General features: G+C 41.8%; 1 protein-coding gene across 1 annotated transcript; it reads right to left on the bottom strand.

Annotated features, from left to right (window-relative positions):
• Positions 1–856: 856 nt before the first annotated feature.
• On the bottom strand, positions 857–6,676 carry cibar1 (CBY1 interacting BAR domain containing 1). The gene is made up of 9 exons (XM_053446722.1): positions 6,517–6,676; positions 5,598–5,832; positions 5,431–5,499; positions 4,417–4,518; positions 4,155–4,178; positions 3,409–3,537; positions 3,113–3,226; positions 1,700–1,819; positions 857–1,270 (listed from the first exon to the last, which is right to left on the bottom strand). Exons 1-9 carry the CDS (start codon positions 6,657–6,659, stop codon positions 1,160–1,162), a joined length of 1,047 nt encoding a protein of 348 aa, XP_053302697.1. The 5' UTR covers positions 6,660–6,676; the 3' UTR covers positions 857–1,159.
• Between the last annotated feature and the right edge of the window lie 8,983 nt (positions 6,677–15,659).

The following is a 15,659-nucleotide window of genomic DNA, read 5'->3' as shown; positions in this document are numbered from 1 at the left end:
TGCAGCTTGTATCTCTGTGTGTGTGTGTGTGTCCAGGGGCAGAAAAGTATCCATCATGACATGGGCCACTGAGGAATGATAAATGTGCAGCGTGACTCATGCAAGACAGACATAGGAGCCATCAGCTGACAGTGGCAGCAGCCTGCACTGTGGCAGACAACACATTCTGTAACGCACATACACACAACTGTTTTATACAGAGCCACATGCAAATACAGAAGTATGTCTAGTCTCACACACACGCAGTTACCCTTATTAGAACTTCGCATGTCATTGTGGACAGGCTAACCAGGCCCTCAGAAATGAAGTTCTGGTCCCCATGAGGTCTACTGGTCCTGATAAGGTCAGTGTTCATGCAGGAAATGGTCATAGAGAATGAACAAAAACAAGGACGCACACACACACACATTCTTGTACTTCTATTTTAGTGAGGACACTCATTGGCATAATGCATTCCTAAAGCCCCTTACTCTAACCTTACACATCACAACTGAATGCCTAACCCCAGCCCATACCCTAACCTAAATGTAACCCTAAAGCTAAAAGCATGTCCTCAGTCTGCAAGATGTGGGCCCAAAACGGTCCTTCCAAAGATATAAGTACACAAATCCACATATATATACACTATATGTACTGATAAACACAGACAGCGCGCTGCTAAATGTCTCTGACTTTTACATGTCTGTGTTCGAGATGAGTCACTTTCAGCTGCAGACAAAGTACCATCACTTCCACTGATTCACACTCCGAACAGCTTCTGAAATAACAATCAGCCACTCTGCTGGCGTTTCCATGCAAAGTGACTGAGCGTACACCATGTCCTCATTATAGAACAGAAAGTCACTGGAACATCGCGGAACATAACAAACTGATTTCATTTTATTTATAAAGGCGCGTGACTATACAATGCAGGGTTTTCTAAATGTGTGAGATATAAAAAATATAGCGAAACAGCAAACACTGGGTGGAAAGGACAACGTGCTCCCTCACAGAGCATCACACAGCTACAACACAACACCAATACAATACTGCTCACACCACCTGTGACAGGGGATTTTGGCAATGACACAGCTTTTACTGTTGGTACACTTTCTGATATCCCTTTTTTTTCCAAAACAGGAAAACGACAAAAAGAAAAAAAAGGCAATTTAACGAGCATTCAATCATCGTCCTCTGAGTCCTCTTCGTCCTCGTCAGACTCGTCTTCATCCTCGTCGTTGTCCTCTTCCTCTTCCTCACCTCCGGTCTGCTGAATGGAAGCTCTTTGTTGCTGTGACAAGAAATAAACCGTCACTGAGGAACACTCAGCAGAAAGTCACCAATCACGACTGTTGATACTGTGGAATCTGATGTGAAAATGCGGTGGTAACACTGAATGTATGAGGAAATGCGAGACGATTGTGGCATGCTGTGACATGAGGGAATTTCAAATTGAAAGATGGCGGTGGTGATGCCGAGCACAAACCCTGGCAGCACTGATAAGACTCGCTGTTATCGAGAACCAGTCTCTTGTGGTATGAGGAAACTACTGGTTTCCAAAAGAGGAAGAGACTTTTTTTTATATTCTATCATTAAGATGAAACTTGGAACTATCAGAGTCAAAAGAAACCCCAAATCCCGACAGAAACCTAATTCAAGAGGGATCTTCTGGGGGAATTCTAGTTTTAGAGTCAACTGGTAAGCATCATCTGCATCTTACCTGTAGGGTTCCTGATGTGCTCAGGAAGGAGCCGCTCCGGTCGAGGGACGTTTTGGAATTTGCTCGCACTATGTCTAAGCGTGACTGGTACTCAGGGGGGTGCAGTGAGCTCCTGAACACCTGCCAAACACAGTATGAGGCTCGAGACTTTTCCACAGAGACACAGAGGAATGGCAACAATGCCTACACACACACACCTATGGGTAATTGTTACATGGGCACTGATTCTAATGCAAGATAGTCAACCCTGAATTTAAAGAAGGACTTTAAAGTGGCCGTGGTGTACAGAGGCTTAGCAAACAGCACATATACATAGTGGGATCAACAACTCTGTAAAGCAGCCTTAGATAAAGGTGATATATAAATCAAAGTCATTATCAATTAATCAAAGATAATAATTAAATCAATTCATATGCTGCATATTTAAGGAAAGTGTAAAAAATACTGTTTCCACTAAGATTTTAAATCATATCGCAATCATAATATCTATGAAATAATATCACAAAATGGTTGTTTTTGTAGTTGGTCCTGCTGATGTTAGGATACAGTTTAGGGATATCTGATAATATTTGTGCATTTTAAGTTTCAGATATAAACAACTGAGAGTTTCAGGGGACAACACACACAAAGGAAATACTCTGCAGCCTGGAATATCCAGGAAATCAATAACCTGGCTGACAATCAGCTTTTGTCACATGTCAACAAAGCAGCTGTTTGGGTGCACCTCCGACCACGCAGCCAAACTGCAGTTTAAACCACACCACTGGTTTCCACTAAATAGACAATACAATCCGCACCGGCTCTTGATCAGGATTATCTTCATGCCTGTCATTGTGGCTTTTTCAGATGATTCAATCTGCCGTGCTTTGTGCTATGACTCACTGACAAACAGCCTTGGCTGGGTGAGGAGTTTCGCTTCGATATGAATGGAAGGGAGATGATTCAGTGCAAAAACACACAGATGAGATGGCAAGGGGTGGAGGAAAATAGCACAAGGGCATCTGCTGGAGGAACCTCGCTCGCTGAATATCATCGATCGTTTGCTTCCCCTTTACGGGCTTTATCTCTTAAAATAGTTTGGTAAACCTCTCAGACCAGGCTGTAAACACAGAACAGTACAGCAGCTGGCATGAGTCTGAATCGTGCAGCAGTCGCCACAGGTTACTTTAAAAATTACCACATCAGATAAAGGGTGTGGACTGCACAAGTTGATGAGTAAAGGGAGTGTGAGACCTTGATAGCTTTATCTTGTTACATATAACCACGAGGTTAATCGGGTACAAAGCAGGGGGTGTACAAAAAGACTCGACAGTTCAGTGACACACTAAACACACAACCCTATTCGGAAAAATTCTATCTCCGATTTTCCTGAACACAAACTTTGTCATAAGGAAAAACGAGAGGGAAACCTACCTCCAGGTCCGCCTCCTCATCCACACTCTGAATGCTCTGGTAGGCCAAGGTGTAGACCTCCAAGGCCTTGGCATGGAACGCCATCTCCACTGTCATAAACTCGCCAAAGACTTTCTATATGAAAGGGAAAGAAAAGTCAAATCTTTTACTCAATGAGACATGAGGTAACAACTGACGGAGGATTAAGACGTCTTAAATCACCACTGTCTGATTTCATTTCACTGTCACTTGCTGCTTGAACAGTTATAAATTGTTATTCTAAACTTGAGGTGGACAGAAAGCTTAGCACGGCGGACCTTGATGTCCCGGATCTTCTGCTTCTCAAACTCATCTATGGTCTCCTCCAGCTGCCTGGTTGTCCGTGTGGCGTCCATGGTGGCTCTCTGGAGCTCACTTTCAGCCTGGTGGCGAAACGAAAGAGGGAACTTCAAAACACGACAGGTTGTGGCAAAAAGGCCTCAAAGGTCAAAAGCATTAGCGTGTCACAATTAATGTTAAAACTTTAGAATCCAACAACATCCCTTTAAACCTGTCGATTTGTTTCATTAGGGAACAAGTGAGTGGAGTGTAAGGTGATTTGTGCAGTGTGAAGCAACTGACACCAAGCCAGCATCATCCAGTAGTAAAATTGCAGTACCATCAGATTTAGACTTGCAGTTCCAGTCCAACATGCGCTATTTACTGTTTACTGCAAACTTGCAATTATACATTTTCTACACACAGAGAGCATGACCTTAAAAAAACAGTGCTGCTGTTATTACTCTCACTTCCTACAGGTTATGCAGGTTGGCATGTAGAACTGGTCGGACAATGACTAAACACCTTCCACTTGTGGAAAATGAGTCTGTGAGTCAGTTACAAGTCACTCCTACGATGCACTTTAATAATAAAGACTAATGAAAAAGATATGTGGCCGTCAACACATTTTTGCAGCAGACTATTCTTCAAAAGTTTCTGTTGATGTTGTTGTTCCTCCATTTGAACTTTAACTCTGAATCATGTGTCATCTTTGTAGTTATTCATCACCAGCGATGAGAAGCACAGATATCATGGGACACACCTGAGACTGAAGGCTGGGTCAAGGAAAAATTCAAATAATTCCCTGTTGGTGTTGAACTGCACATTGTTATTGAATCAAGTAATTGTCAAGTAAAGAAATGTTGTGTAAGCCTTTTCAAACTTGACTAGATAAACATTCTAAACACTTTCAAGTTTATTTCCCTTTTTAAACATTAACTAATATCAATAACAAATCAAAGTGTTGATCTTTTGGCTTTGAGAGGAGAGGAACGATGAAAGGATACAATGATCTGTCTGTCCGAGGGGTTCCTCTGTCGGGTCCTCTCGAGCTGAGCCATCTGTTTGGCTTCTCTCTCTCTGGCACTTTGAGTCGTCTTCAGATCCTCCTGCATGACATCACAAGGACACAGTAGTTATTATGAAAATGAACAGCGATGCTAATTTAGATTTCCACGGAATTAATTACAAGTATTTGGTTAGACTTTTAATTAAGTTTAACCAATTAAAAGTCTAACCATGTCCTCAACTGCACCCTGTTGTGCAAACATCTGAAACATTGTAATGTTAAGCAAATGGATTGAAGGATAGTGGAAAGTTAATTTAGCACTTCATGGACAAAACTAAGAAGCATTATATGGATTTTGGGCATGTGATATGAAGTTAGACAAATCCATATATGACAAGTGCACATGACAAGTTGTGTAACAAAGACTCCAAAATATCAAGGAGAAACTTGATATTCTTAATACCTGTATCAAAACATGGCATTGAGTAGTTTTGATGACGGCTGTGGCATAAAGAATGGTTTGTGAAGGATTGGGATATTAAGATTAAAACAACACTGCACTCATGTGGCCACACAGTGGTACTGACAAGGACAGTGTGATCCCAAGTATGTCCTCAGTTATATCCTCTTTTTAAATTGACGTTATCACTACACCCTGAGAGGCCGTGTGATCTTGCAATATAGTGAAAAAAACTGAAACACAAATGGGGGAAACTGCATGAGAAGGTTGACAATTTCAACATCTTTGGATCATTTAAAAATGTGAGTGTGTTTTTCCCCCCCAACAACTGTAAACAAGTATTTTCAAGCTCTGGAAATAGACCAGAAGTTAATAAATGTAAACATATTTGGAGTGAATAATTCTGCAACAAGTTTCTCAGTTAGCAACAGTTGATTAAGTTAATTTTACAGTAATTGCATGTGGATCATGGTTCCAGCTCTGTTATTGTGCGTTGGCTCATTTGGAATCAGTGTAGACGTCAACATGGCTGTGGCTGACGGTAACATTTACCCTTTTTCGTTTCACAACAGCTCCATAACTCTTCAGTGGCTCTATGACTTTGGCTTCAAGTCTTTCCACCTGCAAGGCAGAACAGTGCATGTTAGTTTATGTCTTACTCATTCAGACAGTGGCTGTAAGCAGGACATTATTAAGGACGCCAGCTGATGTAGTCTAACCTCCGCTTGGCGGTAGTCCTGGATCTTGGCCAGGTGGTCGGCGTACTGCTTCATGCCCCTCTTCAGATTTGGCGTTTCAGTGTCTGCGTACAGGCTGATCTCCCGAACCAGGAGGTCGGCCTTGTCCCTCAGCCTGGCTGTTTTGCGCACGTAACCGGCAAACAGCTGGCACATCTCTCCGAAATGTTTCTCCACATTGGTGATGTTCTCCTGGATCTGTCTGGTCTGGTTGTCCCTGTAGAGGGGGGAGGACAACATCAACATTAGGAATCAAACAGCGATTCCGATGTGAGAGGACATGGAAGTGCTTGTGTGGGGTAATAATATCTTAAACAAATAACCCCAACATAAACAACACTTGTTGGTGTGATAGTGCTGGAACATATGGCCAAAATATAAAATAAAAATAAAACAAATATCATCATCTTTACTCCTGAGTGAATGTTGTATTATGGAGAGAGAAAGACAAACACTCGATAAAGAGAAAACATTTAGCAAACCTGAGGTAGATCCTCCCAACTTCTTGCACAATGCATAAGAAATATATTAATTTATATAAAGAACTTTGTTGTATTGATACTAATATAAACACTAGGATTCTATTGATATTGCTCAATTGCCCATCCCACAGATGTGAGGCACCGTTTGTTTTGATTTGGTCAGTGTGGATGAACATCAATCCAGCTCAGTGCAGTAAAACCTCTTAGTCTCATCCACAGCAATCGTGAATAACCTTTAGAGAAGGGGACAGTTCCTGAACAACCACTCGTCCTCACTCATATCGCTATTTAGAGTAAATAAGCATAAGGTGATCCGCAGCTAGCTAACCTGCTAGCTGTTTCTCTTTGCTAACGTTCACAGAGCACACACTGGTTCGCGGGTAACAGAGGGGGGGGGGTCGGTCGGAACCGGCTCTTACCTCGCTCTCGCATCCGGAGTCCGACTCATCTTCACAGCGGTGAAATCAACGGAGTCGAGGAACACGTATGTTTCTCCACATGTAGAATCTCCTCCAGCTAACCAGCTCCTCCCGAGGCTAGCACGCCAGTCTGCCGTTTCCATGGAGCCCGCCTCCTCCTCCTCCTCCCCCCGCTGTTTCCGCTTCAGGAATGCATTCTGGGAAATGGAGTCGCTTCACTGACAAATCTTGTCTCCCTGCACTTTTCCGCCTGTGAGCTGGAGGTAAGACGGGGAATTTTGTCATTTCAGAAAGCAGCCCGTGTTTTAACACGAATAAGTATGTTTGTTTATTTGTGTGTTTGTTTGTTTGTTAAAGTGTTAGCCAAAAAACTACAAAAATAAGTCTCGGCAAACTTGATGGAGGATTGAGGAGGAATCCATTATATTTCAGTTTGGATGTTGATGAAAGGCCTGATGCAGGATTCGTTTTTTCTACTATTGTTAATCGTCGGTTTCCAGGCCACTTTTTTTCTTTTACATATCTACAATAAGAACTTAGACAATTATTTGTAGTATTGTTTGGTCTTGTCAGAGATATTGGCCCTCCTGAAGAACATTTTGAGTTTAGCTGGAATGCTGTATATTGCTCACCTCAGTGATTATTTTTCACTCATAGAGCAGTAGAAGAAACTTGATTTACAAGATTGACAATCCTGAGTAAATTTGCTGCGCTGCTGTGTCATAGTTTGCTTGATGTTTGTTCTCCATTTTATGCAGTTTTACACTTTAATTCCACAGAGACTCGCTCTGAGGTTTAAAAAAAATGTCCCAGTTAAGACGAGATTAGATTTTGATAGTTTTCCTGTCTCTTGATGAGAGTTGAGGCCAGAGGATGTCGCACAAAAGATGAAAATCTCCAAATATATTCAGTAAAAATCTATGATATTCCCATTTGTAGGTAGTCAGGGAGGTCCTGAACACAGGCATATCAGTCTCTCTCTGAACTTATTGAGCAAAGTGTTTTACAGTACTTTGAAGTATCCTGAAATGATCTATTCTACTTTGAAAAATTGTAAACAGTGAAAATGTTGGATTTTACTTTGAAAAATCTCCAAATATATTCAGTTAAAATCGTTAATATTCCCGTATGTAGGTAGTCAGGGAGGTCCTGAACACAGGCATAAAAAAAACTGGGACAAGCTCTGCCTCTTGTGGGAATGTTAATTGTTATGTGTGGAAATATTAGTTTTTCAAATTTAACTGAAACCATGACCTCTTATTACATCTCCCAAGGAGGTGAATTTTTTACTCCCTGTCAGTTTTTGTTTGTCAGCAGGATTACACAAAATCCTCAGAGGGTTTTTCCAGGAATCTTGGTGGAAGGATGGGACATGAGCCCAAAGAGAACCCATTACATTTGTGTGTGATCTTGATAAATGGGACAACACAGGATTTTATGTATTTTTTATACATCATTATTCAACATTTTTCAAAATAGGGCATTCTTTCATTGATTTCCTTGGGAATAATCCATAGATCTTGCTTTTTTAAATCTGGCATTTTGATGAACTATAATATTTAGCAATTATGTGCAGCTTGATTAAATTGATGGTATGGCGCATACCTCAAAGGTATTTAGTTTAATGTCTCATAAAAGTTACTGTCTCTGATTTCGACTCTTTAATTTCACAGTTCATTTATTTGATTTAACTCAACTCGCATCACAATAACTAAACACGAGCTATAAAAGCAGTTGTTCAGTCTTTAACGTTGGGCCGTGCCAAGTTAGTGAAACGAGGAAGTGAGTGCCCCTGCTGGATGAATCCAAATATTTGGCTATGGCTTCTCTAATTCCCCAAATAGATCAAGGTACATTGCCTACATTGCAACAAAGAGGGTTGCAAATAGTCCTTTTCAACAACAGCTTGACTGTTTTTGAGCTGGTGCCAGGAGCAGACTTTGTGATCACTGAAATGAATGGAGGCCTCATTGTAATTCCCTCCTCTGTGTTTGGGAATGCATGAATGTCACCAGCTGCCACGTCTGCTCCTCTATGGAAAATGTCCAAAAACCTTAATTATCACGCTTAATCATCCATGGGATTGAAGCAGGGGAGATCCCACTGTAGCAGATTGGCGATGTAAAACATGGTCATAGCATCGAGCTGTGTGCCTGGAATCCCAAGAGGATCTGGCTTATACTTCCTGCTACAGCTGATGCCTGTAAAGATTCATTTATTTGTTAAGAGCTTCTGATGTAACTTTCCTCAGCTGCGGCTGGTTGCTTATCACACCTAATTTCTTTCCTTTTTTATAATCATTTAATGAATAAAAAAACTAATTTGAAATCAGCACATCTGGAGACATAATGGTGCTCTCCGTGTTCCCTTGTGTAGCCTTTTTTTTTTAACCTTAAAATAGAAGTTTCAAAATTAGTTAGATGGTTCACTGACTTGGAAATCGGAGATGTCACTTCCATTCCCACCCCTCATCCTGAATGCCTGTTCTTGCTCTATTTCACTTTGATGAGAGGGTACGATCCCCAGTGAGAAGTGTGTATCTGACCGGTAGTTGTATTTCAAATTGCCTATATCAGGTCCAGAAAGTTCATGAACTGTAGATCAGTTTAAAGAATTCTAAAGACTTAGAAATCATTAAAAAGCAGCGTTTATCGCCCATATTCAGCGAGGAGCTGTAGCTCTTCTGGGGATTATGAGGAATACACACCATGTAGTTGTGTTTTAGTTCAAGGAGTTGAACTACAGTCAGAGCTCGGGTCGAGAGATTGAAAGGCTTTGTTTTTTCTCTCTATATGAAAAAACTCTATCACCCATCGAAGGAGCCAAGCAGAATCACCACGTGTAGCTATACAGAGAGAACTGCTGCTCAGTAAATATATAGGATCTATTGTCATAAATTGAGTATAGAATAATCATAGTGATATTTCCACAATTGTATAATCATCTTAATTGTATGAATTGTAGTTTCCTTCACCGTAGAAGGTTCCCTTTATATTGAAATATTTATAGAATCGTCCAAACTGGACAAATTTGACACATTTTGAGTTTTTATGACAACTGAAGGCTACCACATGTTCTCTGTCATGTTTGGAAGGGGAGGATGAGGTGAGGGGTATTCAGCTGCAACGGGACTCTTCACCACTAGATGTCACTAAATGTTACTCACTGAACCTTTAAGTGTTCTTTAAGTCTGATCGTGTTGAATGAAGGAGGGACAAGAGTATCTAGGAGAATCTAACAACTCTGCACAGTTCCTTGCAGCATATTGATGATTATGTTTCTGAAGAGGTGTCACATCATGTCTGTTTTATGTGAATGAAACATGTAAGTGAGAAGTTTCTGGTGTGATTGCATCACTCAACCACATGATGGCAATCCACTTCCATTTGTCTGTTTGCCCATGTGTTTTGAATTTGCCTGGTTACAGGTGGATTCTGGGCTGTATGAAATATCCCTTTCATGCACAGACATATATGACTGACTGACGTCTCTCTTTACCTTCTTCTTCATCACATGTCCCCATTTCTCATCAGCCCTCCTCTGGCTGCTACCAGAGACTATAGATTCAAGGTCCCTCACCATGTGACAGACGCGTACCTGACGTCCTACTGGATCTTTGTGTTAAATGAAGCCTGGGGCATGTTGACGAGTTTTCATTGGCTGCTTGTAAATGTATTCATGATTGGTGGCATCGTTCTAGACCGCGCATCTGACTTTCTCAAAGAACAGATGGTGTTGTTTTCAAAGTAGCATTTAGCAGCAGCAGCTCCCTGCCTCCTTCATGCTCTCCTGTCTCTCTCTCTCTCTCTCTCTCTCTTGCTGTCTCTATCCCTCTGTGCCCTCTCACTCCGTCTCCGGCTCGCTCTGCCCGACTCTCTCTCCCCCTCTGCAGCTCCCTGTGCCACAGCGGCAGCAGCACACTGGAGAGATGTGTGGCCTGCTGAACAGATTGGGAGTGACATATGTCAGACGTGGGGGGACTTAGTGGGGCAACCAAGTATGTGTTCCCCAGCGTGCTTGTGTGTATGTGTGTTTGTGTGTATGTGTGTGTTGACTCTACCCCTTCAGGTGCAAGTCCTGGTGTTAACACCCTAGACCCGAAGCTGTCCTCCCACATAGAGAGGCACATAGGGCTTTAGATTCCCTGTTAATAACAAGAAGGAGTCTGTGGGAGGTGTGTGTGGGTGTGTGTGTGTTCAGGGACACTGAGGATTATGAACAGTGTGATATCTTGTTTGCCACTTGGTGCATAAAATGAAATTACAAGCCAAGAGTCAATATCCCATCATGCTGATTTTGGCTACCTTCGCTCTCCTTCCTTTTAACGGCGACATGCCTCTGATTTGGCAGAGCGACACCGCGCTGCTCTCCTGCAGAAATTAACCCTGGAACATCCAGTGGGAAATAAATCCATCCTCTCCTCTGAACTTCAAACTCAGTTTCCAGCGATTTTAAACCAGTCTTTATATTACAAATGTATTTGTTCTCCGAAGCAATTAAATGTCTCTCTGGAGAGTTTCAAAACAGAGAACAAAATCCTGAAATCTGCAGCGACAGTCAATCAAGACAACAGTCCCGATCAGCTTCTGCATGCGAATAAACCGGGTTATAGCTGAAGAGTCAGCTTCAAATTAAATTCACTGAGCCAGAGCAGCATCTACCTCCTCTTCTGATGTTTTTACCTCCGCCAAGAAGGTCATGTTTGCGTCTGCGTTTGTTTTTTGAGATAAGAGAATACTTAATTAATCCCGAAGGAAATACTTGTGCCAGGTTGCTCCAAGATTACAGTTATTAGCAATACATAATATTATAGAAGACAGTGAATAAAACAATAGGCTATTGAGTCTAAAAATATAGGTGAAAATAAAATATTAAAAATGTATTGTAATTTAAAAGAAAATATTAAGTGTGTACAGAGTAATGCAGAACAGAAGTAGCAATATAAATGAGAATGAAATGAGCAACAGGAGACTAACACGAAAGTTGCAGTGAGTATTAAGGAATATTATACACACACAGTATTGAAATAAAATGATGAAAAAACTGTAATATTACACTTGTCTGTTTGCATCAGGAAAGAAGCAATTACATTTTTTGCTCGGCTTTGTATCAGTGGGCAGATCCAGGATTTGAGATAGAGGGCGTTCATTTAAAATCTCAGACAGTAATTCATCGATCTTGATTTAATAAATAAAGCACATTTTAAGGACTGATCTGATTTATTGTGTGTAATTTGCTGCAGATTAAAGCAAGAATCCAGGTCTAGTGCATTTAACTGTGGTGTGTGAAGTGGACTAATGGCCATTGAGTTTTTTTTTGTTATTCAGTTGAGAAGGACATTATTTTGACATCCCACATAAATAGGATGCTCCAGATCTTTTCGTCTCACGTTCCACATCTGAAATTCAGTGCTATCCCCTTTTAACTCCAGCAACCTTGAGCAGAAGTCGTCTCTCGGCAGTTAAGCGGTTGCTTGAAGGGCACGCCGACGCAGTCACGGTCCAGTGCTTTTATTGACCCAATGAAAAACCTCTCTGTGTCTCCAGGGGCTCGCAGCTCAGGTTAGGGTCTTTGTTGTCTGCGTTCATTAGTGTCTCCTTCGCCAATCTCCTCTCCTTCTCCCCGCATATCTCTCTCTCTCCCTCTCTGACTCTCTCTCAGACGCCTCTTTTTCTCCCTCCCTCTCTCCCTGTCTGCTGCTCTTTTCCCCTCAGGAGCTGGCGAAGAAAATGTCACCAGATCAAATTAGTGGGAGCCTGCAACACTGCCTGTCTGCCCCTGTCTGTCTGTTCCACCGAGTGATAGCGTCACTCATGGAAGTTCGGAGAAGTTTATTTGTGTCCAAACTTTGTCTTCCCCAGGTATGATACTCTCTCTGACTCCACTGGTAAAGGGGTTATTCTTGGAGTAGGTTTGAGCAACTTTCCAACATTAAATGTATTGTATATATTTTCTGGAGTGAGGTTCCTATATTGACCCAAATGTTCCTGCGATGATGCGACTCTAAGACGTCCTGAAACTGCTTTATTCAGGATTTGGAATTGGATAAGTAAACAAGTTTTGCCTATTCACTTTCCTGTTAAAAGTTACAAAGCTGAATAGGAAGTGGTTATCTTAGGTTGAAGTAAATGAACACAAATTAACACAGTATATCTTTATGGGGTCTTTTGAACATATACATAGAAAGTATGATATTTATCTAAGGAGCTTTAGATGTGCTCATCGGTGCAGTTTTTTTTAACCCTTGCACATCTTTGTCCTCCTGCTTCCAGTCTTTATACAAAGCTAATTTAAAAAAGCTGTGGATCTACAGGATGATCCTCTCATCCTAGAAAGCAAATAAGAATGTGTTTTTTTTCCAAATGTCAAAGCTGCTTCTTTAAACATGTATAATTCATACATCACTTTCATGATCTGATTGACTGGGGAAGGCAACAACTTTGTATTCGGAAAAAGGCCTTGATCTCACACCCAGTCCTTTTTGCAGTGTCACCACCAGCGCATCACTTATTCATAGCACATTTCATATTCATAGCCTTCTTCACTTCACTGAGACGCGGCGGACATAGTGATTTCTCTCTGAGTCTGGCATTATTTACCTTAATGCATTTCGGTGGAAAGAGAGGGGAGCGTTTGCCAGACCTCCATCTTTGCAAACAGATGACTTAAATGCATGTTAACCTTGGTGGCAGTAAAAGCCCTCGCCGATATTCCTCTTTGACATACTGTGTCTATCAGAGTCCATTGGTGGGGGTGAAACTGGAGCACTTCCAGGACTCCTCACATACTGACCGCAAAAAGGGCCTTAATTGAAAATGACTTCAGACTATTGAAAGAGAGAGAGAGAGGCTTGGTTGAGTGCACAATACTGAGTGTATTGAATAAAGGGAAGAGGTGGGGAAAGGATTGTTTCTGTGGTCCATTTTTATTCCTCCGCATCTGCGACAGTTGTGGCCGGAGGCATTATCTTCTCTGGGTTTTCCATCCGTGCATCTGTTCGTCCGTCAGTCTCATTCCCCAGAACACGAAATCTCCTGAATGTGTGCGTGAAAAAGGGATTTTTTTCAAATCTGCACATTAACTTTTTGTAGGATTGGGTTTTGGGATTCTAACGTGTATGGCCATAAGTCACGAATTTATACACTAATTAAAGACACAAATGGACTTAATGCCTTTAATTCCTTCAAACCTTTTATTAAATTCCATCAAAGTTTTTACTCCATACCTGAGTCTGTAGAGACGTGCATGTTAACTGCATCTTGACTGGTCGTTCCCACCGAATGTACCTGATTGAACATCACGCTCCGGGCGGATATTAGACTAATCCTTAACCATTCTCCTAAACGAGAGGAGACAAATTTGCAGCGAAATAGAAAGGAGCGCACCGAAGTCCATTTCCATGGTGATCCATCACAGCCGGATGAAAGTGGCCACTGTCCTGCTGCCATCAGTATGCAAATGGTGAAAATGGCCCTCGAGTGCGGGGAGCAGTTCCCTCAAGTGCATTCATTACCCAGCGTTAGCATAATTGATTCCCAGTCCTGCCATAAAACTGGTCACTCCCTGTGCCTCCCACTGGAGGGGAAGGGGGGGGGGGGGGGGGATCCTCCGGGGACTTCACGGGCTAACTTCAATCATAAATCATTAAAGGACAACCACTAGCCAATGGACTGTGCCAGGGCCCCAGAGACCTGCGAGCAACAGTAATACAGTCACTGACGTCTAAATCATCGATGTGACATGTAAAGGTGCCTACAGGGTGACATATCCTCCACTCCACCTCTCTATCCTCATTTCTTAACTCGGTGTCATAAAAACGTATGTGGCCCGCGCAGGCAACACGTATCTTAGCAGAGCCATATGTCAGAGACGGAGTGTCTGGGTTGGTGCCAGAAACGATCCCAATAATTAAATAAGGCTTTTTAGCGATTTTATAAAATCTCATAAATTACCTATAAAAGTAATGTGTGAGTGCAAATGTAACGAGCGAGTCGGTTTATGTCAAAGAATAAGCTTTGATTTCTGGCTGTTATTTTTTTTTTTTTTAGATGAGCAATATGATTGTCTGCGAAAACATAAAATATGCCGAGCCCATGAGTATTCTAGGTGGTGCATCCCAGTCATAAGTTACTTTGGTAATTAAATGAACATCAGGGCTGCAGACTAGTTACCGCAGAAGTCATGATCGCTATTAGCCGCCGCCGCATTTCTCTCTCCAGCGGCAGCGCTCAGAGCAGGTGTGCGGCTTATTAAGGCTCCTATTAGAGAAAGAGCGGTAAAAAGATGTATATTTTTTTTCCATTCATCCCATCCAACCATCCCTCCATCTGTCCATCCATCCATCCCTCGTCTTTACAGTCTCATTAAACTCATCAAGTTGTGCAGTGACGGTTCGCAGCAGCTCAGAGAGCGAGCGACACCGACTGACTGGGGGGGAGAGGAGAGAGATCGGGGGGGGGGGGGGGGGGGGGAGGCAGCGGCGTGTTCATGATGTATCGCCACCTTGCAAAATAAAACATATTCATAAAGAATATTCATTACCTCCACCATCCACCCCACAGATGGCCAGAAAATTGGCTTTGTGTTGATGCGGATTCGGGCATGCATATTAATGGAAGACAGATGTAAACGCATATTCATATTCTTTGGCTCTTTCCTTTCTCTTTTTTTTTTTTGGTGAGAGACAAAATGATAATGCATCCACTTAGGAGAGGGGTAAAAGGGGGTCTGCATCCGGGAAGCGATTCACCTCTAATGTGCTGGTGAGTTAGTGGCTTTCTGTCAGAGTGGCAGTGCGTGTCCCTAATTGTCGAGTGTGTTTTTGTGTTAGAGTTTTTCCCATCTACAGTTTAACTAAAGTGCTCTCTCTCATTCTCTTTCAGTTCATTTTAGTGCAATACAGGGCCTTTATTTGCATGAGAGTTTTAAAAAACACAATGGAGCAAAAGCATTAAAAACCTATTATGTATTATATTATTATATATTAATAAATAATATTATCATAACCCCCCTCACACACATAAACACACCCATACACTCGTGATAATCAGAGCACACAATGGACAAATATACAAGATGCATAGTTCATTAAAACCTTTCAACAACAACTGACTAACCCTAACCCAGCCAGGTACATGTATATA

Source organism: Pleuronectes platessa, chromosome 18, assembly GCF_947347685.1.
Source record: "Pleuronectes platessa chromosome 18, fPlePla1.1, whole genome shotgun sequence".
Lineage (NCBI taxonomy): Eukaryota > Metazoa > Chordata > Actinopteri > Pleuronectiformes > Pleuronectidae > Pleuronectes > Pleuronectes platessa.
This window is presented reverse-complemented; position numbering and strand designations above follow the sequence as displayed.